This window comes from Melospiza georgiana, chromosome 10 (genome assembly GCF_028018845.1).
Source record: "Melospiza georgiana isolate bMelGeo1 chromosome 10, bMelGeo1.pri, whole genome shotgun sequence".
NCBI classification, from domain to species: domain Eukaryota; kingdom Metazoa; phylum Chordata; class Aves; order Passeriformes; family Passerellidae; genus Melospiza; species Melospiza georgiana.
The window spans coordinates 16,464,312-16,490,107 of record NC_080439.1 but is presented as its reverse complement, the minus strand read 5'-3'; the positions used below and the strand labels follow the sequence as shown (position 1 = coordinate 16,490,107).

General features: G+C 42.8%; 1 protein-coding gene across 5 annotated transcripts in view; it reads right to left on the bottom strand.

Moving 5' to 3' along the window:
- DOCK10 (dedicator of cytokinesis 10) overlaps nucleotides 1–25,486 on the bottom strand; it is a 117,087-nt gene extending 91,601 nt beyond the window's left edge. For 4 of the 5 annotated variants that reach the window (XM_058030921.1, XM_058030923.1, XM_058030924.1 and 1 more), the window contains exon 1: nucleotides 25,322–25,486. In XM_058030921.1, the coding sequence (XP_057886904.1) occupies nucleotides 25,322–25,486 (165 nt within the window). The remainder of the gene's footprint in view (nucleotides 1–25,321) is intronic. The other variant, XM_058030925.1, reaches the window with a different exon arrangement.
- Nucleotides 25,487–25,796: the final 310 nt, after the last annotated feature.

Here is a 25,796-nt window from a genome sequence, read left to right as displayed (position 1 = left end):
AAATTCACAAGAGCAAATTAAACTGCTTTCTAGGATGACACCAACATGAAGTGCTTCTCACACTCCTTTGTTCTTCTTTTCCTTTCCCCAGTTAAACACTGTGTCTCTGATATAACACACGTCTTTCTATGTTTTCATATGGTTAATATATGTAGCTAATTATATTCCACCAGGGCAGGCCAACTTCAATTGAATATTTCTTTGCCAAGTCTGTCCAAACAGAAGCCAAAGAACAGCCAGAGCTCCGTGACTTTTGGAGAAAATGCAGCATAAAGGCTGAATTTAACCCTGTCTCAGATACGCCAGAGATCCAGCATGCCCAGCAGTTCTGAGATTTGCTACCTGAGCACTCAAGGAGCTGAAACTGAGGCCATAAAACAATTTGGGTTTCAAAGAGTCGCCAAAACTTTTGCATTTCTGTAGGACCAATATATGTCCCTATTCACAGGGCAGCAGAGCAGTTTGGTGCCTGGGGTGAATTCCAAGGGAAGGATATCTCCATGGGGTGCACCTTTTCCCCACCAGAGCATGGGTGAGCAGCCCAAGAGCCCACGCACTCCTGGCAGGGAGTCCCACAGCAGCCCTTGCACCCAGGGGCACAGACAGCACAGCCACTCTGGGGTTAAGGGGTCCCCAACAGCCTCAAGCAGCTGAGCTGGGAGTGACAGCAACCACCCACTCAAAATGCTTCACCCCACAGGCCGGCCCTCCCAACACACTCTGCATCACCTAACAGATCTCCTTTAAGGAAAATAAGTTTTGCATTTCAAGCACAGGGCAGGCAATTCAAGGTCTGCAAAAGGTGTCTGGGGTATGGATGGGAAGGCACAGCCAGAACCAGCAGGCAGGTCTCTCCTTTAGATTCAGATCTTCTCTTCTTTATGACTGCTTAGCCTGTTCTGCATCTATTTACAGTCAACAAACTCTCTGGCCACATTACAAAGGCTTCCTTTGGCTCAGTATGTGATCCACAGTCAACAAATTTATTAAAATTAGTGGTACAAAGAAAATTTTCTTTGACACACTCTCCTCCCACCTTAAAATACATTCATTTGTCAGGTCCAAAGTGTTTAATTTGTCATGACTTTGCGTAAAGCTTGGAGAATTGCACTTGGAAACAATCCAGTCAGGGCTGTACAGCACCACTAATATACTCTTCAGTGTCAGCACTGAAGCCAACGTGCCAATAAATTTCATTAAAGGGATTTCCAGTTCCCACACGATTCTGCTACAGAGAAAATCACAAAGAATTATGAAGAATCCAACCCCCAATTCCTAGTGCTTCAGAAATTACTTGCCAAAACGCTATAGTACCCATCAGCTCAAGCAGAGCAAAAGAAAGGAAACCTGTTGAAGACCCTTCTGAGAAAAACAGAAGTGAAAAGTAATTTTCAATCTTTAAAGCCTCTTCATTCAAAGAGAATTCTGACTGATACCAGTAAGTGACCTGCTTCACTAAATGAGAAATGCAGCTGGGATAGGATGAACCCTAATTGCTTACACTACATTGTTTTATGGATCACAATCTCTGTAAGCCTACTTTGCATTATGTTCCAGCTTTAAAAATTATTGTCAGAGAATTCAGCATGTCCTGAAAAACAGAAACACCTCTCATGTGGATGAGCTAACTCAAAACTTTGCTGTCACCTGATGGTGCAGCTGGAGCCCTTGGAGCCTTTGGTGGCACACGGAGCTGCCCCAGCACAGCGAGCAATGAGCGGCCGGGCTGAGGCTGCTCAAACCACAGAGAGCTGTTCTCAGGCAGCTGGGTGTGACCCAGTCCTCCTAGCACCTCTTGTTTCTCAAGACAGAACTTATCCTTCCTTTCATTATGAATTTTGAAAGCTCCAGCCCTCACAAAGCTCCCTCCCTTCTGGTTCAACTGTGGAAGACACACAGGACTGGTGGTCCAGCAAAGCATCCAGCTGGGGGGTGAGAGGAGATGCTTTGTGCCGTCTGACTTAGCCACGTGCATTTCCTGAATTCTGCCCCCCAAGCATGATTGTGCGCCTGGGACTGCAGCCTTGAGACTCTGGAATGTCCGTCTTCATGGACTAGCACCTGGCCTTTTAGACAGTTGATAAAATTATCAGTACAATCTGCAAAGAACATTCAGGGTAACACAGCAACAACTTACTCATTCTTTCTCCTTATGGAATATATCTTGAAACTCTTAGGCAGGAGGTTAAAAAATTTCATTTAATCATGAAACTACTAAAATCAGCCACTGGCAAGAAAGTGCTAAGTTTTAAATTTGGATTTAACTGGTTGGCTTCTCAAAATGTCAAGAATAACAGCTTCTAAATAGTGAGGACTTCTGAAGCGTAGACTAAATATTTGTCCATAGGTCACCTCAGGGGAAAAACAAGAAAGTCTTGTAAAGCATCATAAGGTTTTTTTTTAATAATTTACATAGACCTCTAACCTAGCAACACTCGGCCACTTTCTCTCCCTTTACCTGACTTAAACCTGGAAAAAAACAAGTGCAGTTTTAGCAACAAAAGGCTTTCTTTGAATCTTCCACACAGAATCTATTCATGAAGAAAGCAAGCAAAAGCTAAAGATGCAATTCACTGCTCTTCATGCAGGCATCTGAAGGGACAGGTAGGATGTGGTGGAAGGGGACTGGGCAGAAGGGATGGGAACTGTGGGGAGCAGAGAGGAGCTGCCCACAGAGCTGGAGTGTTCTGCTCAGGCTCTTGCCTCCTTAGTGATTACTGCAGCCCAGGGAAGGAAAAGGGCACTGTCCTGCCCTGTGCACCACAAAGGGGATGCTGAAGTGAGTCTGGTTCAGCTCTTCTGGGAACAGGCTTTGCCTCATGTCTGCTTCCTCCAGTACAGTCTCAGGCAGGCAGAGCCATGGCCTCAAGCAGAAACACTAACAAAACCTGCCTACAAGCTGCACACAGTGGATTTAACCAAAATTTGTCAGCTTCCAGTATAAAGTTTATGTAAACAGCACTTGCGAGTCTGTTGGAGCATGTGCACACACACACGTATATGTATAACTTCACGTAGAGAGTCTTTGTAGGCTCAGGAAAATCTACATTTAAAGAAAAGATACTCCTAATTTTTGCCCTTAAGCAGCACTCTTAGCAGAGGCAGAAGCCCAGCTCTGACACCTATAGCATCTACACAGCAATAATAGAAGTGGATAGAGCACCAGGCAAACTGGTCCCCTCTGTTTGTGCAAACTGGATGAATTAGGGAGACAGAGGGCTCTACCCATGGTTATCAGTGTACAGGTTCAGGGAATTACAAAAAGAAGGATGTGCCAGGCATTCCTACACCAGGTTCATCCAGCACAAACCTGCTGCTAAAATGGGGTAGATTTTACATAACACCATGCACAGCATGGGACTGTCTTTTAAACAGTTTTATTTACTTTGAAACTTAAGATTTCTTTCTAGCAGACTTTGGTTTTAGAATACTTAGGAGAGTTTGCTTTTCAGGGACTGAAGGGGAAGCTCTAATGTCTGTTCATTAGATCACGCTCTGATGCTGAAGACTTTGATCACTGTTGTATGTCTGATGAAGCTGCAACGCACTGCAAAGGCAAACACCCATTGTTCATTTTCCATTGAAACCTAAAATTTAGATGTATGAAGACCTAGACTTGTTGACTAAGCAAACAACTCTTTTGAAAAGGGCTCAACCACTTCAGAAGCTCCTGAAGAAAAAACAACTAACTAAAATGTTTGCATTAGCTCTAAATAAACTTTTCAAAGATATCATTTAACTTTTAGAGTACTTGGTAATAAGTCACTGTCCCATGGGGCAAATCTCATGTATGGTGTTCTGCTTCATTTCACTCAGTGAATATACCTCTTTCTCTACTTGCACTGTGGTTACTTATTTCTTCACAAGTAATAGGTATTTCTCCTGCTATATACCTGAGTAAATTATTTTAAGTATTTCCACTGAGGCATTATCTGTAAAATGAACATCACGTGTACATGACCACTATAAACTCAGCTCTCACAATGACACAATGACGTTAAGACTTGTAACTGTTTCCTTGACATCAACTCCCCTCCCAGTCAATTATCTGGCTATCAATGCATTTACACAGGATGTAAAATGAGAGCAAAATCTGGTCAACCACACAGAACTCAATCATCACCCTACTAACAATTAAAGCTAATCAGATAATAATTAGTCTTAAAAATAAAGGAGCTTCCAGCCAATAATCCGAGTCCACCTACAGAAATCACAGGTCTAAGAGTAGTATCTGAATAAATGCACTCTTTGAGTAAGGTCCCCATAGACAAAATCCTTTACAGCTGCAGTGGGAGCTGACATCACTTTGAAATCTGTGTGGAGGTGCACAGGGCTGATGCATGAAGGAGAAATTGGCTGCTGGTTGATAGCAAAAGGTGCCTGTAGGCCAAAGATTTAACATGCTCCAATTATGAAATATTGGGCAGAAAGACACAGATTGCAAGGCACAAAAGTAAAGTCAAGTGTGCCTGCATTTCCTGAGGGCTAAACAAACTACAGAGAAATACATCTACAGAGTAATATGACACAGTGACCCATCTTAATCTATCTCATGTTTGACAAGAACAGAAATCAGCACAGATTCCCCTGCAGAGCTGAGCTGGGTAGCTGACATAAAGGAGCCATCCATGTCAGGGGAAGTGCAGCATGACCCACAAGTTTCTGATGGAACAGGCTTGTTTCCTATTTCCAATTACAGGCAACAGGCCCAGGGTTACCAGTGCTCTCTATGTTTTAGGTCAAACTACAATGCATTGTTGATATTTGTATTTAGCACCACTAAATTGAATGCTCAGTTTCTGTTATCTGAGGATGCACGCAAGAGGGAACAAATAAACTCCTCTTTATCTGCAGGCAGGCTGCTGGCTTACTGTTACCATTTGGACTTTTTTCTCAGGTCTCCTTTCCTGTAGGGCTGCAACCACTTCTGGTGAGCACTAATAAAGTACAGTCAGGATTTGTACAAAAATGACAAAAATCCCTCCTCACCAGGATTTAAGAGGATAAGTCAAGTAAGCAGTGCCTACCTCCTACCAAAGCCCTGTGAACTGCCAGGGTCAGATGCCTTCAGCAGCACCAGCAGCTGATTCCTGGGACCCTAGACCATGAAGCTCAAATATGTAACATCTTTAATAGCTCAGGGCAGCAGAAACTACACCATAGTCTTGTCAAAAACAGCCACTTCCACATAAAGTACCCATCCAAAAAGGCAGCTAGTCACAAGCAAAACCCAAACATGACTAGATGAACCACAAACCATCTTAATTGGCGACCAAGTGTTACAACTGCAAAGTTCTTTTCCTTCCTATTTAAAAAAAAAATGAGAATACTCTTCTTGGTTGTATTATCACTGATTCTGTTACACTGAACATGCTGAAAAACCTCAAAAGAGCCCTCTGCATGCAACTGCAAACAGAGTAATTGGATGAACAAAACTATGGGAGAAAACCAAACACCCCTTGCCTTGAGGAAAAGGATTCAGTGTCTCTTCTTGGAGAAGCCATTAAATGTTTTATGAGCTAAAGTAGACTTTGAAGAGAATACACTGAAAACCAGTACTTGCCTAAGACTCGCCAACAGCAGGCTCTAAGCATTTTACCCTCTTGCTGCTTGCAGTTTCAATTTCAGCCAGGAAAGCTGAGGCACAGCGCAGTTAACGTGAGCCTCCCGGTGCCCCACAGAGCAGCTTCAGGAGGCTCAGTCCTGCCCCAAAGCCATCAGTGGCAATGCTGCTGTGCAGCCCACGGGGGAGAACCTCACCCCAGCTTTCCACCAAGGGTTCTGGAGCTTTCTCCAGTGGCTCCCTGCACCGTCTTCCTCCCCTTCCTGGCCTTGAGAGGTGCCCATCACAGATCACGAACTCTGAAACAGCACAGAGGAACTTTCCACTCCAGAAGCAGCACTATGAATTTTCATGGAACTTCCAGGCACTTGCTATAGGTGCCAGAGAGATTGTGAAACACTGCTGCTCTCAGAATGTTTCTGACCAGCAATGTGAGGCTATAAAAGTCTCCCTAATGTGCCTGAGTTCTATGAACTCCTGAACTCGCTGTGCTTCAGTCTCAGTCTCCAGTGCCCAGTCCCTAACCACAGACTGAATGAGGCTTGGTGCCTCCTACATAAACAACAAGCAATAAATTGTACTCTTCCCAAAGTGTAGTACTAAGAGTGACCTGCAATTTCCTAGCCATTTCTCAGAAGAGGTGGAAGAAGGGTGCATACTCACACAGCTTAATCTTTGAATTTCTCCTTGGTTCACTCTCCTAGTTGTCCTTCTCTTCTTCCGCAGCTCACTGGCCTCCCTTCTGAATCTCCCCCGAAAGCTCATTGCATCCGTAGGAATTGAGCAGCCAACAAATATCTGTTTAAAAACTGTGCTCCTACAACCTCCTTCCTTCAGCAGCCTCAGCACAACAACTGGAAGCTGCACATGCTGTTCAAGGCAGAAGTAGGTCTAAAAGTTACATGCTGTATCCACAGTAACTGAACAGAAAGAAGAAGAAAACCAGCAATAACTCATTTCTCCCTGTGAACAACAATCTGCTATTAAGGCAAGAGCGTCTCATTAAACCATAAACGCACCCAGTCCCCACCTCTAATGCAAATCGAAATAGGAAGTTGTAGAAAAAGCCCTGCAAGTGAACATCTATCTTTGTCTCACACACCATCACATCCTTTCTCCTCACCACCCTCCCCGATTCGAAAGCCAAAACAGCTGCACTTTTACTTCATGTGTGTGTGTGTCTGCAAGATAAAAAAGGCATTCACAGCACAGCCATCTCCTAGAGAGCCCCTCAGCAGCCAACTTGGCCCACAGAGCAGGCAGTGACAGGTTTGTGCTGCCAGGGCCATTGCTGCTTTTGGACCAAGGTAGCAGTTCCCCTTTCAAAATATCATGAAACACCAATAAGAGGAAGAACTCTGCAAATTCCTAAATTTGCAGACAGTTAAAAAAGGAGAAAACAGAGAAATTCATATGCTGATGTCCAAAATACATTTTTTGCTCGTAAAAAGCAGGTTTTAGACGTGCTTGTAATCTGCCAGCTAAGAACTTTCTTGCTTCACACCCTGCTCCCACCTTAGGAGAAGTAAAGCTGCCAGACTGAGCCTGCTCCCCAAATGCCCCACACTTAGGAAATGCCAGCAGCTCCCCTTGCCCACTGCCCCATACAGGGGCAATCCTAGCAGCACCTTGGCAATGCAGAAACCCTCACTCAGTGCCTCAGACCTGCACTGGCAACAGGAGCAGAGACATGGCCAGTCAAAAAATCGTAATTAAGGTAGGAGACTCACCCAGTGCTCAGCTGTCTGAAGGCTGACAGGGCACAAAGGTCTTTTAAAACTGAACAAACTCCCTCAGTGCCCACACATGTGCAGGCACACACACAGATCCTTTTCTTCTTTGTTCCAGCTGAGGATTCATCCTGCTGCAGCAGCAATGCTGCACTCCCCTATGCACACAGCCCTCATGAGGCATGCATTAGGGTTTTTATTCTTATTGAGTATCTGTGTGCACAGCTAGGACAAAGGAATAGCTTTTCTACTTTCTCATTCCGTATTTTCTGCCAATTGGACAAAAATCATAATTCTCACAACTTGTTTGAATTAATTAATTACTCTCTTTGAGATCCGCAACTTTATACTGAGCACCATTTTTTTTCCTTTCCAACAAGTAATTCTGAGTTCTACAAAATCTAGGATCTCTTTGACACATTTCTCAAGGTTAGTAACATTTGATCCAAAGTAACAAACCTCTGCAGGAGTTCCAAGGACTGTTCCATATGCTAGGTTTCCATTCTGGGAGAGCAGAGACACTGAGCCCAGCACGTCTGACCCGAACACCACAAAACCACATCCGTCTGATCGCTTGCTTTTCTCTTCCAAAGTTAAAACATGGTGCTACCCCTGAATTAACCCCCCATCTCAGCATTATCTTTGTCATTCAGCTTTGCCTGTGAGAAGATCACCTCCTTTAAGCTGAGTGCTACCAGCCTGCTGTGTGATGCCCTAAACCAGATTTCACTGCACTCCTACTTAGTGGTGAAAGGCATCTGGCTGGCCTTAGGAATCAACAAAGACAATAGAAACCCTTTGCCAAGGTATGCAGACATTTCAAGTAGCTACCAATATAGAAGCACAGCATTAACCAAGCTGGAATCACCTTTGTTTTCTCTCAAACTACCATGCTATCTCTGCTGGAGTCCCTGGTGCCTCTCACATAACACAGGGACTGCAGCTGCCAAGACCAGAGCTCCTTCCAGAAGTTAAATTTAATGCTGGAATCATCAGCTCTGCTGCCTTCAATTTGGGCAGGTATCAGCTCCTCTGAGGCTCCTTTGCTTATCCAGTCCTTAACTCAGCTGTCACACAGAACAAGCAGAGTCCATCCTTCCTTTCCCTGGCAAGGCTCTCCTCAGCTTCCTGCCTCCCCCAGCACAGAGGAGCCTGTCCAGGGTGCCCTTCCCACTGAGATAAGGGTCACCAGCACTTCCTGAAACTTTAATGAACTTGAGTTACTCCAAAATAATACAAAAGATGAACTTAGGTTCAAGCTTCCAGCTGGTCCTCATCCAGTTTACTCCACTGAGTCTTTTGTCCAAAAGATTTTCATTCCTAATATTCTTATTAATCTTCATTTATTACCATATCTCTGGCAGATAGGTTTTCAGGAACAATACTAAAATCACTGCATTTTCTCAACACCAAGGCATTAAAAAGTTGAAGCACTGAAATAACAAATAAGCTACAGCATTCACACAGAGATATGAACCAAAATAATAGTGAACAACTGCAAATAAAGACTCCACTTTCTTAGATCTATTTTGGATGCAAATCCCTCTTGTAATGGGCAATAACAAAACCATTCAAATGTCTAATAATGCTTTGTCTTGTAGCAAAGTACAAAGCAAACATTAGCATCAGCGTGACTGTAAAAGATTTCCTAACTCTTCCTCAACACTTCTTTACCTCTTCAGTTAAAGATGCCAGATAATTTAAGATTATTATAGAATTGGTTAAGTTATGTTAATATGAACAAACCTCCTGTGCTGCTTTTAAATTCAGAACCATAATGTATAAGGTGAGAAGTACTATCCATACCGCAAGGTATTTGGCCCCAGGAAAACCACAAGCCTTGGTTCACATTTGTCAACTGCTGTACCCAAGTACTAGAGTCAAAATAAGGATGCTGAAGCCCTTTAAAAAACAATCCATTATGTAAAGTAGTCTATTAAGTGTTTAATTGCCTTCTGCTCTGCTTTGTGGGACATGTTCATGTGCTCCCAGCAGTTTTCAGAAATGTATAAATATCCAGATGGGAAGAATAATGATATTTGAAATCTCTGCTCCAGTTAAGGGAAAAAACTATGCATTCTTTTTGCTGCAGAACCATTAGTGTTTAACTTTCCAATGGGGGTCACAAGTTCTACAGTAACTTTAATTCCCTTTTTCTCCCTTTCTTCTAGAGTTTCTTATTTCCCTTTTAGGTCTATTAATTTTCATGCTTCATTTGCTTTGGTTTGAATTGTGATATACAACAACATATAAAAAATAGCATTGAACAAAACAAATTCACTGCTACAGTACATCATGTGATCATTGGAAAATGCATGTCAATAGTGCTTTGCTAGGAACCATAGCAAGATAGAAAATTTCAGTTCCTAAAGTGTGTACCTTCAACTAACATAAAAGACACCCCAAAACAGATTGAATATTTGCTGTGTAGCAAATAATTCACCATACTCTCCTTCTAAAGTAATACAGTCTAGCAACTCCAACCAAGCAGGGTCAAGGACTGATACTTTTGTTTCTCACATTTTTTCCACCCAGATTTAGAGAAGAAAAAAAAATCTCAAGCAAACATCAAATTCATTGCAAATTTCAGGGAATGAATGCTTCCCTTCAGCTCAGGACTTCTGTCTGGGAGTAATGCTGACCTGAACAGAGTGCAAGTCAAAAACACAATCTTGACTTATGCCAGTGTATAGATCAATGATTGCATAATCCTGACTCAACCCTTTTGTTTAACAGATTTGAGAAAAACTTTAATTAACAAGTCAGAAAGCTCCTTTTGCTTGAACAAGCTGCATCAACTGCATAGTATGCTTATGCTAAGGTTAAATTCTGAAATGAATCACAACCTTTTAATTAAAAAACTTGTTTCATTTATAAACCAAGACCCCTGTGATGACAGTGACACTGCCATTGAGGAATTCTGTGCAGCCCAGACCAGGACACAGGCATCTTCTGACACACTGCTGTTTCACAGCTTGGCAGAGTGGAGGTAAGACCCTCCCTACCTCCCTTGAATAGCTTGTGGCACTTCTAGCACCTCAGAGTTCCTGGAAGAACCACTACAATAAACTCACAGAAGAAAAACCAGAGGATGTCAGCCCCGCCCAACACCCAGCCCCTAGGGTAGGACCAGAAACAATCCTGCACTCTGTGACCATGTCACAGGTTGGCACATGGGGAACAGGCAGCTAATAGCTCAGGGGAGAAGAAAATCATGGCTCCTGGAGAGGGTCACAAAGAGCTCTATATATTTTTCTTTTTAAATTTTAATATTTTCATGTAATTTTATTCAAAACTTGGAGACCTAGCTGGTGTACTCATCTTCTGAGGCCAACAATGAGGAGATTTACACAGTTAATATTCCACAGCACCAGGCAGAGCAGGTATACAGGCTGATGCTGCTTTTCATGAGTTCAGTGTTAATCCCCAGCAAGTCCCCACCACAGTCTGTGACTCCCTGAACAGGGCAATGCTGCCAGAAGCCAGTTTGGGTTTGGGCAAAGCCAGCAGGATCAGATATTGCACACTGTCCTTCTGGGGTCAAAATGCTCTCTAGGACATTGATTGCACTCAGTGGCCACACACTGGATGTGTTTTTTTCAGATATGACTGTCAAAAACCTCCTAATGGGACTGTGAGACTAAAGCTGAGGTGACAGGGACTGGACACCACGTTCACCTTACCTGCATGGTCCAGGCTCTGCAGTGGTGTGTGACTGCCCTGCAAAAAGCTTCATGCTGGACAGGTAAAGCAGATCACTGCACTGGGGGCAGGGACAGACAGCTGCTTTTTACTAGCACCTAACAAAGACCACAGAAAGCACCAGTGACCTCCATCCCAACCCCTCTGTCAGAGACTGAACATTCTCTCCTCTCCTCCTCCCCCATCAAACAACTCCCAAATCAAACAAGAGGTTGTATTTTGGAATTAAATGCTCACTATTGATCCAAACACATATAAACATGTCCTTTTTTTTAAAAAAAAGGAAAAAATATGAAACCAAAACAATGTAAACAGAAAGGTAAAAACTACTGAGTTAGAAAAACTACATCTACAGCAACCTTTTGCAAAGCCATTCTGGTATTGAATCAACTGAAATTGAATCACCTTTTTTTTAAAGAAATATGACTCCACCCGTGGTTTAACAGCTTAAGCTGATACATCAAGCCTTGCATGCAAACACTCCACAAATCCTTTAGAGCAGCATTTTGCCCACACATCCATACAGCTCACTCTGACCAGGCAAAGGGCTGGGAATCCATCACAGTTAAAACAACATCAGCACACAAGGTGAGCTCTCCAAGGCAGGGTAACAGTGCCCCTGCATAAATATCCACGAAAAGCAGCCCTTCTATCTGTCAGAGCTCTGCTAACAGATCTTTCCAGAGAGCACTCCCTGATGTCAGAGCCTCTGCCTGTGTCAATCCATCTCTGTTCCTCCCAGGCAGATCAGGGTGCTGATCTCAGCAATTCCTCCCTCTGTGCCTTCCCCTTCTCTTTGTGCCCCAGCTATCATCAGTGCACTCACTCACACCACCTTGGCAGAGGCTGCTGTGTCTCTCTGCCCTGGATGCAAGGCTGAAACAGCCCCTGCAGCTCAGCTGGTGGTGGCAGGAGCCATGCACAGGTTGTCTGTGCCTTGCCAGAGAATCACCCAGGGCCAAAGGGGTCCCTGATGGGGTGAGCAGAAGGCCTTGGGAGAGCACTTTGGCAGCTCCCAGCCTGGTCATCCACACAGCAGCAGATAGTCATTTCACCATCTCAACCTCAACACGGGCAGGCTGCTAACTTCCACACCCCAGAAGCCACTTGCTACCTCCCTTTGCTGAATTTACACCTCCTAAAGAACATCCTGCTGTCCTCCTGTCAGGGAAGCAGGCTTGGCTGAGCAGAGGCAGTCCCTCTCTGTACCACAGCCTGAGAGCACTGCTCCCCCTGCACACCCCATCCTGCTCCCAACCTGCCCCACAACATTTCTGTCAGCTCACCCCATAGGAACACTGATGAGACAGCAGCATCACTCCAGCTTCCCAAGCTGGAAACCCACCTGCATCTGGCACAAATATAATGCATTCTTCTGCCACAAAGCTGAATGAAAATGAAAAGGGCCCTGGAGAACCTAATGATGGTCTCATTTACAGACACCACCACCTCAGCTCTCATGTTTGCTGCCGCTCCTCTCCTGCCCCATCAGCCCTCTGGGCACAAAGCCCAAGGGAGCACAGGGAGCAGGGCACTGGTCCTGTGCCATGGTGCTGCCAGCTGGTGCCCTGTGCCAGTGCCAGGCTCCCCAGGGCACTGCAGCCCATGAGAGCACAGCTGAGCACAGCCTGGGCACAAACTGGGCTGCACCTACTCTGCTGCTTCTTACACCAGCAAGCAGACTGCAAGAATAAACTTCCCATTACAAACGTTGCCCTGCTGATGTGTACAAAAGCAAAATGTGCAATTACTTTAATTTCTGCTTTAACTTTATCCATCGGGAACTTTCCAATAAACATTACCCCATCTACTTGGACTGGAATCAGCCCTTGATAGCAACACACATAGTGATGAAGGGACCTGAAAGGTGATTAAATAACTTAATGATCTGACTCTATATTATCTCCAGACACAAAAATGCAGCTGTGACTTTGGCTCCTTTTGCTTGCTTTTCTGAATGTAATTTTAATCCTTTTTATTCAGGTCTATGCTACGCTGCAAAAATGATTTTTTCTTTTGTTACTAAGAGAAACCTCAGATCAACACATCTGGTTTATAAACAGAATCCACATTTTCACCCAATTTTCCAGTAGGAATAACTGAAGCAAAAGGAGGTTGGGCGACTCATTTACTCAAGGTCACAACCAACATCTACAATGCTATAATATTGATATAAAATATCCTAGAATCCTCTCTTTTTCTTTTTTTTTTTTTTTTAACACTAAAACAGTCCTCCATACATGTGCAAGCTGATTCTACAATCATTATTGTGTCTGTTATAATATATTTGTAACTTACAATCAATGTCACAAATCCTGTATGCCCTATTCTAGTGCCTGTGGGTATCTTAAGCAATTGAGAAAACAACTGCATGAAATAATTCATTATCTGGATCCTATAATTGAAAGTTAATAATAGCATTTTGGAAGGGACAAAAAGCACACAAATTTCAAAAGCAAATAAGCAAGATTATTTTCTCATTTTAGAAAAAAAAGGTGTGAAGTATAAAACTCTGCAAGTCATATTTACATTAATTAAATCTGGTGTGTGGAAAAGAGAGAAATACAATTTGTGTCCTTTTGACATTGCCCTTCTCTTTTTTTTCTCCTGGAACACAGAAAATAAAACATCATCAAATTGTGCCAACATCTGATATGGTATTTCTCACTCTGACACAACTTTCTGTAAACCCAGAGAATTGTTTCACCTTTCCAGACCTTTGTGTTTAATTTCTTAATTAAAAACAGCTTATCCTAATTAAGACATAAAAAAATACACAATCTTCAGTATTACCAAAATAAGAAGGCAAAAACCATAAGAGAAATACCCAATGGCAGTGCTTTGTGCCCCTGAGTGAGCCCATGTAAAGTCATTAAAATTACATCTAACCCAACCCTGACCAAAAAAAGAGATATAATGTAATCCATCAAACTGTACTCCTTCAGTTACTCCACTCCAAATTTCAGTTTTTGTAAGCATGGTTAGGACGTAAACCACATTTCTGCACCTGTGTCTGCAGGTGCTTAGGTAGAAGTACAGAACATGGTCCCTGGGACAGAATTTCTCCTGAATACCCTTTCAATCTGCACTCATGCAGATTCCCAGCCTGCCACAGCACCAGCATATTTACCAGTTCTCAAAGACTTTTCTCTCACAAATTTTTGCAGTCATCCTTCAAGCCTACACATTTTGTGGCAAGGAAGTTCAGTTTTAATGTTAATTCTGTACATTTTTTCCCTAAAACATGTGCCCAGTAAGTTTAATTTGATGATCTCTAGTCCATCTTCTCTCACTTTTCTGAGAAAAAACTGCAAGCAAAGTTTACATGCCTCTGACCACTCTTGATTTGTATGACTTTCATCAACCCCCTGACAGTTATTTCTCAGGCCAGTCCAAGTCCACTCCTTATGTACAAATGTAGTCATGGACTAATTTTGCAGATTTTCCTCACCCTTCTCTGTAATATTCCAGTTCCTGTGAGTCTGTCTGAATTCTGTGAGGTATTAAAGGCCTCCCAAGAAGTTTCTACAGAACTCTTCTATCCAAGGATAGACCAAAGAGCAAAATTTATTTGCAATTTCTCAATGAATTGGAAAACAGTTCCAAAATGATGTCGTTTTTAAGACAGTAAAGCTGCTCTAAGCTTCCAGGTCCCAGTCCCTGCAAGGCAGAGAGCTGAATCATAGTGATTTCCCTTCCTTCACCCTTTCTGGATGATTTTCTCCAATGGAATAAACCAGTATTCCTCCCTTTGTGTTTCTCCCCCCTCCCATATCGTGCTTTTTGTATCCAACACACAGACACAATTGTTTGCACCTTCACTCTGGCCTGATATCAACCCTGAACTGGCCACTGACAACTGACTCTGTACCAACAAGTCTTTTTTTAATTTGGAAATTCTGGGGGGTTTTTAATATGGAAATTCTGGAAAGTCCAAAAAATTCCCTTTCACTGGGAAATTGCTTGAGCATCATGACTCTTGTTTCTATTAAGCGCCACTTGAGCTGGAAACAAAAGAATTGGTCAGAAAATCAGAAACTAAAAGGTTAACTTCTGATTTCCTACAAATCCACACTACAGCCAGGCATAAACAAGTGCCAGAAAAGGATGTGGATGGGAAATAAAGCAGAGTTTGCTGCAATTCCTCCTCACTCAGCTCCTTGTTCTGCCTGAAACACTGCAGACACGTCCTGACTGTAGGAACAAAACCTTTTTTGAAAATATTTCCAAGAAATACAGTTGTCTTCTGAATGCATTTTACAAAACACAATGTTTAGCCACCAATTCAGATTTTTTCTTCAGGCTCATGTAACTTAAAATTGCCTTTGAGTTCTTTGAAAAGGAAAAATTGGCAAGCACTTAGCACGTACAAAAGCTTTTGGCAGCTTAAAAATACTGTGTAAAGAAACTTCTCAGTGGGAGCTGGTACAAACTTTTATGTCAGCTCATCTCAAACATTTCATCTAGGCAGGTCTGCTTTGGTGCATTCTTCAAGAATTGGCTTTTTTAATATAGTGAAATGTTTCAGAATTACATTTTATTCACTGACACAGTTTCATTTAGATTCAGGACAGGCTAAAACATATTGGTTTAATTCCAGGCTTGGATTCACTTTAATATTTTATATAAAAACAGAATTAAGCACATGTTAGTAAACATTTCTATTATTTCCAAATAGTTCTTTAGCTCAAACTGTGTTTATGAGTATTCTGTATACTTCCATACATTCTGCTAAAACATTCCGCATTTGCAGATGAGATTGAGGAATGAGCATGCTGTCTGTCAGAGCTGCTTGGTCAGAGGGTTTCTGAACAAAAGCAGGTGACAGATGCACAAACACTCCAGTCACGAGTCTCTCCCCAGGTGACACCTTTGCTGCACTGTCACCACAAATAAAATCAGGTGCTGCAAGGGGCAAATGGTCATCAAGAAAAATCAGCTGCATCATGAACTGCTAAATACATTGTGTAACTGAAATACTGGAAAGTGCAAAGCCACAGTGAACGTTTCCTGCTGGGTGCACCAGATTCAAGGTTAGGATTGCTTTCCCTTTGCCTTTGTCACATGTGATGCTCACATTCACCTGGAGGATGTCCTAGGGAGCACATGTCCAACACCTGGGAGCAGACAGCAAATAAAGGACTTGGTTTCTTTCCTAACAGCCCAGTTAAAGATAAAAGGAGAGCCAGCTGCAAGGTTGAAAGGCCAAAGGAACTGGACATTCTTGGCAACAAACAAAATATTAGGTAACTGCTTAGATCACTGCACCTCAAGGGCTGTGCCCTTCTTTAAAACCAAAGAGCTGACAGTGGACAATAGCTGGAGGAACTGGAGCACTACAAAAGCCAACCAGAGTCACAGCTGGGATAAGCAAAGCCAGGCTCAAGCACCACCTACCAGGTGGAGAGACCAAACAGGCAGCTGGATGCATTTTCTGGGGAGCTCTAGGGAGGTGAGGAAAGCTCTCCTCAAGCTCATGGGAGAATAAAGACAAGGAAAGGGCTAAGGCACTGAAAAGAAAGATCAGCTGTGTGAGCAGTTTTTATTCTTTAACTTCAAGCCATAAAAGAGAAGGATCCAAAAATGAGAAAGAGTAGGCCCAATTCCAAGAGCAGTTTCTCTCAAGAACTTCCCTGTAATCTCATTAAGATCAGATCTCCTATAGTGATGGCTGCAACGAATGTTTGCACATAATTTACTAATGGCAGAAACATCTCAGATGATGGGGGAGCATCTGGTTCCAGGAATCCACAATTCAGTAATTAATCTCTTTACTGCTAAGGCTTATATTCCGCACAAGCTAATTTTAGCACAGAAGTCACAACCTGTGGAAAACATCAAGGTAATAACACCAAACCCTTACTTGAAACGCCAAAGAAAGTGAGGAGTGATTGGTGGCATGATGTTCAACTCCCAGCATCCCCATTTCAGAGCCAACCACTGACTGATCCAGCCAGGCCACACACATTTTCCACTCTAACTTCATGATTTCTTTTTTTGGAGAGAGGAACATGCAAGCAGCACAGAATTAAACTTCTGATCTGGTTTACTGCTGTAAGTCAAAACCTTATTCTGCTGGATTTGCACACATTTAACTGAGAACTGAATCTGGCTGACTCATCTGCATGCAAGTATCAATACTAATGAAAAGAAAATGAGCACAGCAGTTGACAGATGAGAAGTGAGGAAAAACAAACACCAAAGACTTGAAGTATTCAATTCAACTGGCTCCATACACTGTACTCATAGTGATCCCTGAGGCAGAAAGTCCAACAAACATCAAAATGGCTATTTTTCATCGAAAACCACACACAGAGAATCTATTATTTTTTAAGCTAACCACAAATTGGCAATAATTATTAACAGACAGCAATTGTAAAGTAAGATATTGCACATCGTTTCTTTCTGTTTGGACAGAAAATAACATTTTGTTCTGAAGAGGCACCACATTAACAGGACAATGAAAGTACAATTTATAGAATATATTTAATTACAGAGTTTAAAATAAGAGAAACAATTCAGCCCCAGAAAAAGGAAGTAATCAGATTCAGTCTGACTGTAAATGTGTGCACACATGTACAGCTACCACACCTTGGCACAGGAGATCATGGCCCATGGTCTGAGCCAGCTTCAGCTGGACTGGACTTGGAATAGTGCCTTGAGATGATGTCAAACCCTTGCCACCCAAAACATCCTGAAGTATTCATGTGACTTGCTTTTTGATGCTGAATCCCAACCCTTTCACTATGGTGGTATTACTCACTCCAATCACTAATTCAAGCTGGAAGCAATAATTATTCAAGGAAGTGATTTAAAGCTGAAAGACCAGGAATGGTTCCCATATTTCCTTGACAGTCCATTTTCCTTAGCTCCAAATGCTCTGAAGATAACAAACCTGCTCCTACATTCCTGAACAAAATTACTGCAGGGAACAAGAGTTCAGTTGACTACTTCAGCAGGTAATTAAATTTTTGTTTTACGCATCAAAGTAGAGCTGCCAGTACTAGCGGACATCCTCATACAGGCTGAAATGCTGTGTAAACCTAGAAATTAAATCCTATGTTTTGCCTTTACAAACCTCTCTTTGGTCAAGGGAACATCAAAACCAGTTGCCTGTGTTTGTCCAGTTCCCCTTGCACTACAGTAGATGGTGCAAGCTGGAGATGGTCTGTACTCACCCCACAATGACAGCAGGCAGCTGACAGTCATGATGCACTGCTGCCTTTCATCAAAACCTGGTATGGCTCAGGAAATGTAATCTACAAGTCAGAATCTCCTGAGAGGTTTTTTGAAATCAGGTGGGAATCCCCCTGAGATGCACAGAAGAAACCAAGAACAAAGCTACCCATACCAGGTTGTGCAGCACACAGTTGACCACACTTAATTTTATGCTGCAGGTGCATTCACAGCATCTACTCATCCATTTAGCTTTCTGACAGCTGATGGTGCAAGGGTTGAGCAGCTGCTATGAAGAGAAGTGATTCCTGTTACCACACAACCTTTCTTTGCTGCCCAGAGGTTACAGAGCAACAAAGACCCTCCATATACACCAAAACCAAATAGTTCTGATGGATGCAAGGGTATGAAGCATGGAGATAAAGGTTCAGAGATCTAGCTCTGTCTCTCAAGAGCAGTGAAACTTTGCATAATGCTTTTGTCTGAAATGTGATAAATTGGCATTCTGGTTTATTTAAACTAGGTTTAGAACAAGTGTACTAAGATTGGTGCTTTAAGGAAGAAATCTCATGGAAGTAGAAATATCAGGAACAGTTCTCTTGCACTCCATGCAGATTTCCAGTCCAGGCAGGGGAGGGGAATGGAGCATATTCATAGTGAAGTCAAAGCAGAAGATGATTTTACACTTTGGGAAGGGGGAGATGGAAGAAGAGCAAGGGAGAAGAATTTAATATCAGTAAGGAAGAGACAGACTCACTCTGAAGTAAAACCAAGGCTTTTGAAGAAAACAAGGTAGGAGGCTAAAAGCAGCATCAGAATATGATATATCAACACAGAAATGGTGGGTAGCCCTCCAAAATCAAGTATCTGACCACAGTTTAACAGCAGTGTGCCTATTTAATTCCAGATGAGAAGACATTTCCCTCTTGGCTTCTCTCTCATCACTTAACTCTTCCCCTCTCACACACTGTCTTTGCCTCGACAGCCCTCCCTGCCAGCAGCTTTTCCTTTGGCAGTACTTTTGGCTGGCCAGTGCTCTCTGAGGGCCCTGGTGTCTTTATGGCTCCCTCCTGCACTCAGCACACCTCTTACAGGGCATAACTGCTTCCAAGCTAAATCAACACCCCATATTTGTGGCCAAAGGTCTGAAATGGACTCTGGACTCAGCCATATGCATTTAAATCCAGTTCAGTGCTACACTAAGGATTCTGTATTGACAACAGCAGGAAAAAGAAAGCCCAGCCCAGCTCTCAGGGCTGCAGCCAGCAGTGAGTTAAGGCCAGGGAGAGGCAAGGGCTGAGGGCTGGCACTAATATCACTTTCTGAAAGCATGAGCTTAATATACTGTTCCTTTGTGCTTGTCTGGAAGCAGCTGCAACTGCCCTAATTCAGCCAGAGAGACCCAGGCTGCCAGAGCCTGGGCCAGGGACAGCGAGTGCACGGGCAGATGTGCGGGGTGCTGCCACCACAGGCAGATGTGAGGGGTGCTGCCACCGTCCCTGCTGCCACCACACTGCCACTGTCCCTGCTGCCACTGCCCCTGTTCCAAAAGCCCAGACTACCCAGATCACTGGGATCTTCTTAACTCCTCTACCTTCCTCTGTGTGACAGACAATCCACAGAGCAAAAGGATGAAGGGAAATACAGAAAGCTTGCATTTGCTAAAGCCCATGAGAGCTGGAGCCAAGTGAACTGCAGAGCATCATTGACAAGACGGTGACAAACCAAACTTGTGTGTGCACAGCTCTGTCATGTGCCTGTGCCTCAGCACTGTGCCTGCAGGTGGCCAAAGCCTGAAAAACCTGACTTATCTTTTTCCTGCTTTTCTTGGGCAGGTTTGTTTCTTTCTTTGTATTCTTGACTTTAATCAAGTTCCCCTGCCTTTCTATAGTCAATTTTCTTCTCTCTCAAGTAGTATTTTGAACACACATCCTAAACTGGGATTTTTGTGAAATGCATAAATCACCTTCCCAAAGCACTCCCAAGGACTGAGAATTACAGACTTTCTGTGCCTCTTTAATTTATATCCTACTCTTTCAGGTAGGCATTCCTTAAAAATAAATAGCTTGCTTCTCTCTTTTTCCCTAGAAAAAGGGAGAATAAATTCCTCATATATAGGAGAATGTTTTCATCACTTTGTTGCTTTGAGCCCACACTCTTCATAAGCTGTCATAAAAAATTTGGTTAACACATTCACAATAATTACATTTCACACACTGTCATACCATACACATTGCTGCAACACTAATAAGAAGTGAAAGCAATATAAAACATTGCTCAGAGTACCAAAGTCAGATGGAGAAGATTTGCTCAGTGGTAAAGGGCCACTTTTAACACCAGGTTTTTTTGAACCATATGCATACACTACATGGCACTGCAACACTGAAGAATGAAAACTGACCCACATTTTTTCCCCCTCTGTATATAAGAGACACTAACCAGAGCCTCAGCTGCTGTCTGAATGGGTAAACACCAAAACAAACCCAACATGCTGCTGAGGAGCAGCAAGGGACACTGTCCCTGGTGCCCAGGGAAGGAAGGGCTGGCAGTCACTGCAGTCACTCTCAGCTCTGAGGGGCACTGGGCACAGCACACAGAGAAGCTGCAAAGGTAACAACAACAGTGGCCAGAATGACTCTGAAGCAGAACTGCATTTTGTGCATCACTTAGTACTTCTCCTCTTTACACTCTAATGTTACTCATTTATTCAAACATGGGCCTGTTTCTGTTCCTGCTGAGGTCAAGTGCTGAAGTGGAAGTTAAGGTCAAATAAAGCTCCATATGCTTATTGTTGCTTAAAAGTGTATTACACATTGAAGCTACTGGCTTGAGCTAAGAAGTCATGAAAATTTTGAGTATTTTTTTTTCACTTTGCAAATCTTGCTTTGCAAAGACAATCCCTCCTCCAAGACATTGCAAGAACACCATTCTGTTCCCAGGGTTGAGCCTCCAAAAGGCACTGTAATTCCCCACCATTTGAGTATACACAGACACATTCCCACACTCAAAACCAGTAAGTTATGAGTCAGAGATCCTGCAATTCCTAGAGTTGCCAGCCATTGATAGCACTTCTATTGTACAGGCCTTCGGGAGAGAAATGCATACAAATGAGATGAGTGCACAAAATTATTTCAACTGAAAGTAGAAAATGAACACAGACTGTACAACAAAACTTAAGGAACACAGTTCTGCAGGTAAACTTCAATACTAGATGACGGAAAATTCTCAAAGCCATGTTTCTGTTCTCTCTGCTGCTTTTAGAAGAGTAAAAATTCATTTACAAACTAAGTGACCTGAGAAGCAGCTTGGGCAGCATTAATGAAGTGGATATTTCTGTGTTCAAGCTAATAAGTCAGCTCAAGTTACACTATTTTATTCAAAATGCAAAATAATTTTTACGTAGCTTATTACCAAGGGCAGGAGAGCTGGGGCTGGGGGAAAGTAGGATCATATCCTCAAATACACTTTGCTTTTATCACACAAACCTCAGTTGGCACAGTTTGTAATAATTGCATGAATAAACCCAAAGAATGACCTACTAGATAAAGCTCAACTTCAAGTCACAAGTTCCAAATGCAAACCATCATCTTGAATGTTAGTGGCCCCCTTAAAACACCAAACAGCTCTACAAAACCCATGTACTTCATTTTCTTCCTTCAGGCATCTTCCTCTTCTCCTTTTTGTTGTGGAAACAGCATGCACAGCCATTTGCATTCACTCTAGAAAGGTTTTTAGTACCTCAAACCTCATCATCTCAGTCTTATTTTGAAAGGCAATTCTTGCAGACATGCTCTTAAAGGTACAGAAAAAAAGGGTCAATTAAATCACTGTCACTGAACAAACTGATTGAACTTGTACACCATATTAGAGGTTGTTTGGACACTTATTTTCCATGTCTCTGGCACATTCCAGGATTTCATCCAAGAGAAGATGACACACCATAGTAATTGATAGAGAATTTACAGTTTTTTCTTCCCAACATCTCTCCCAGCTCTGTGGATCCCGTCAAGATCTAAAACTAATGATCTAATGATTTATCTGTCTTGCCTAAGGGTAAAATCAGATTTTTAAACTAATAAACAGAAGAAAAAAAATTCTCTGAATAAAGACATCAATCCTCACATTCTGCAAGGACCAGAATGTTAGAAATGCCTGCTGTGATGCCTAAAGGCTTCACACAGTGATTACTAGGTAGCCATAAAGCAATAGCTGGAGGCTCTGCTTGGGACTTCTTCCCTTCTTTTCTCATAGAGTGCACCCACAGAATCTCCTGTTTAGAGTGCCACTGGCAAAAACAATTCCTAGAAGAATATCCTACCAGGATCATCTTCTTCAGTGACTAACAAAGTAAAATGGGGCACATCCCTAGAGCTGTTTATTCACTTGAAGTATTTTAGGGTAGAATGCTCTTCTCTCTGATTCAGGGTTGCTTTCTGTATCAAGGCAACACCAAAATGTTACTTTTGCTACACACAGGACAGGCAAACTTGCAAGAACAGATCACAGAGCCTGGTGACTTCCAACAGCTGTTCAATCAGAAGGCATTGTTTGTCTCCTGAAATCATTACCAAAGGCTCATAGAGGCAGTGGCACACAAGCTGCAGAGGTAAGACCATTTCATCTGAAGGCAGGCAGAGACACAGTGCCAAATCTTCAGCTGGCAGGAGCCAAATGATCACACCCAGGCCCATCAGTGTACCTCTGGTATTCTGCATTTGAGATTTCCTCACCTCCCTTCTTTGGCACTCCAGTTACTCACTGCCCTCAGACTGAGCACTTGGGAATCTCATTTGGATCAGTTTAGCTCCTGGCATCTGCACAACGTGCATAATGGCACTGGGAACCAAACACTCTTCTGCTCATCTACATAGCTGCCTCCACTCTATTATCCAGACATAATCCTCAATGATCTACAACAGACCCAGGGGAAAAACTAATTTGTTGGGACCATAACGTGTTGTATTAAGGCCCAGTAGCCTCCAGCTCTCTTTATCATGCTGCTCTTTCAAGTAACATGAATTCAGATGGAAACAGGACCATCCATTCTGCCACAAAGTGCTCTGAAGCAGCACTTTTTTCTCAGTTTGCCAGGTCTCCACATCACCCCTAAGCCTAACTGCAAGGTTTAATAGCAAATTCATTTAGATATTTACATAATTAACTGCTTCAAAACAAAAGCTTGATGATAATACATATCCTGAAAAGAAAGATGTGTCTAAAGTCAACCTTTGTCCAGCAGCTTTCTTCCCAAGTGCCTGCCTGCACCTACCCCAGCCTGAGGACAGGAGCAGGTGCAGGCAGGCACTTGGGAAGAAAGCTGCTGGGCAAATGTTGACTTTTTTGAGTCCTCCTCCTCTTCTCAAAGGGAATGAGAGGGAGAAAATGGTCCCACAAAGCTCCTGGGGAAGGGCAGCCTTCTGGCAGGACAAGCACCAATGCATTAACCACTGACAGAGAAAACCTAAGCCCCTGTTAGCACAGCTGAGGAATGAGTTTGAGGGAATCCCAGAGCTCACATCCAGCACCAGGTAACACATCACCTCGACCAGAATGTCTCCCCTCCCACAGCTCCCTCCACACTGCAGGGCAAAGCCTCACCTCCCTGAGAGCCCAGAGACCTTGGCTCTTGGAGCCCTGATCTCACAGGATTTACCACACAAAGGAACACAACCCAAGCTGCTGCTGCGTATTTCTGGGTTTGGCAGGGCTGGCACAGTGTTTGCTGCCACAACACCCAAGACCACCCTTTTCTTCCACGGACTGAAGCAAGTTACACAGATGATCCATACTCGGGTGTGCTTCCAGACATTTCTCACTTCATCATGCTTGAAATTACTACCAGAAAGGACCCATTTGTTCATTTAAATGCTGTTGAGGTCATTTATTTCACCAGTAAGTGAAAAAAAAAGTTTGTTTTATAGACATAGATACTTTTAGAGCAAAGGAAGCTTTAACATCAGACTGACAATGATGAAATCAATTTCCTTCCTCTTCATGACCATGCAACTCCTCCCTGCACTGGAGAACACCCTCAGCTGATACATAAAGCACTGCTGAGATTGGGTCCTTGCTACTATCGTTGCCATGACTGCACCACACACCTCTCCGTGGGCAGCAATGCTCTGCTCAAAACAGCTGCTCAGGACAGCTATTAAATTTTCTAATGTTACCCTCTACCACTAAGTTACAGCCATGTGTGGGATCAGAGTACCATGGGAGTGCACTTTGAACTTTATCAAATCTCTACCACTTAAATGATATAAATGAGTGTCCTGAAAAAATGACAAAAATATTATTTTGAGTGTCTTGGTAGTATTTTTATCGAGTGATAGCCACAGAGTAACAAATTATTATTATTATTGCCACCTCAGATGCAAACCACTCCAGGGTTCTGGAAATGCTCACCATATGTGTATTTGGCAAGGAAGAGCAGTAACTAGGCAGTAAGTGTATTCCTCATTCTGAAACAGTGATTTATAATCAGGAACAACCCTGATTATTTCTAATAAACCTATAATGCTTATTATATTCCCATGACAAAATAAAAATTTAATTCAGGAAGAAAATGACTCTCAGAGACAGACAGCCTTTCAAGCCCTCCTTCATTAAAGAACAGAGACAACTCAGTAACCCGGGAAGCAGCGATCCAGCAAACATTGTGCTGCTGCAAACCGTCTGAAGCAAAGATATATGGGAGTTTATTTGCATATAACTTCATATGAATTCCAACTGCATCCTGGGTGCAAGTAAAGATTGTTTTTTTCTGTTTTGTTTGGCTTTTGGGTTTGTTTTTGTTTTTATGATGAACAGACTTAGCAAACATTTCCTAAGCTGTCTGCTGTTTGGAATTCCAAGTCTGAAATAAAGCATAACCATGCTACTGGCTCCAGTGCTGCTTATCTCACAAACAAAACCCACCAACAATTAAATAGAAGAACACTTACTTTACACAGAGTCTATGTGCAGCTTACAGCTTCACCTATAAAGCAGCATTATAGATACAGCAAATCCAGCAGCAAACTAACCCGAGTGACAAACTGCCTGTCAATGCTCTCTCTCTCTGCAAATATACATTCAAAGGAAAAAAATAATCACATCACATCTGCAATAACAATTCTGTCACTTCTCTCTTGGTTAAAGTGTACCATACCATTATGATGAGAGTCCTGGGTCTGCTCATTTCATCATCACTGTCCAGCGGCAGAATTTCATGTGACAACTCCTCTCGTCGCCGGCGCCTGCAGATATGTGGACAGTTCCTCTGTACCACAGAACGAAAGGCTTGGAGCAGAACAATGCTGGCAGCACAACCCATATCTGCATCCTGAAGCCGACAAAATAACTTCTATGTTTATGCTATGTTTGAAAAACAGTGGCTCCTTGTCCCTGAAAACAGCCTACAGTGCAGCTGCAGCCAGCTCACTCTCCAATCGCTTCCTTGAGCTCTGATCATCTGATCACAACCAAATAGCTTGGATGCAGACAGAGGAAAGATTTGATCCACCGAAACAGAAACACACGCAATATTACGATGCTTTCCTCTCCCTCCCTCCCTGCTCCTGAATTCGCATGAGAAAATGCACTCCCTCTCTTGTACAATCATCCGCCTGCTCCGACTCCAGTTT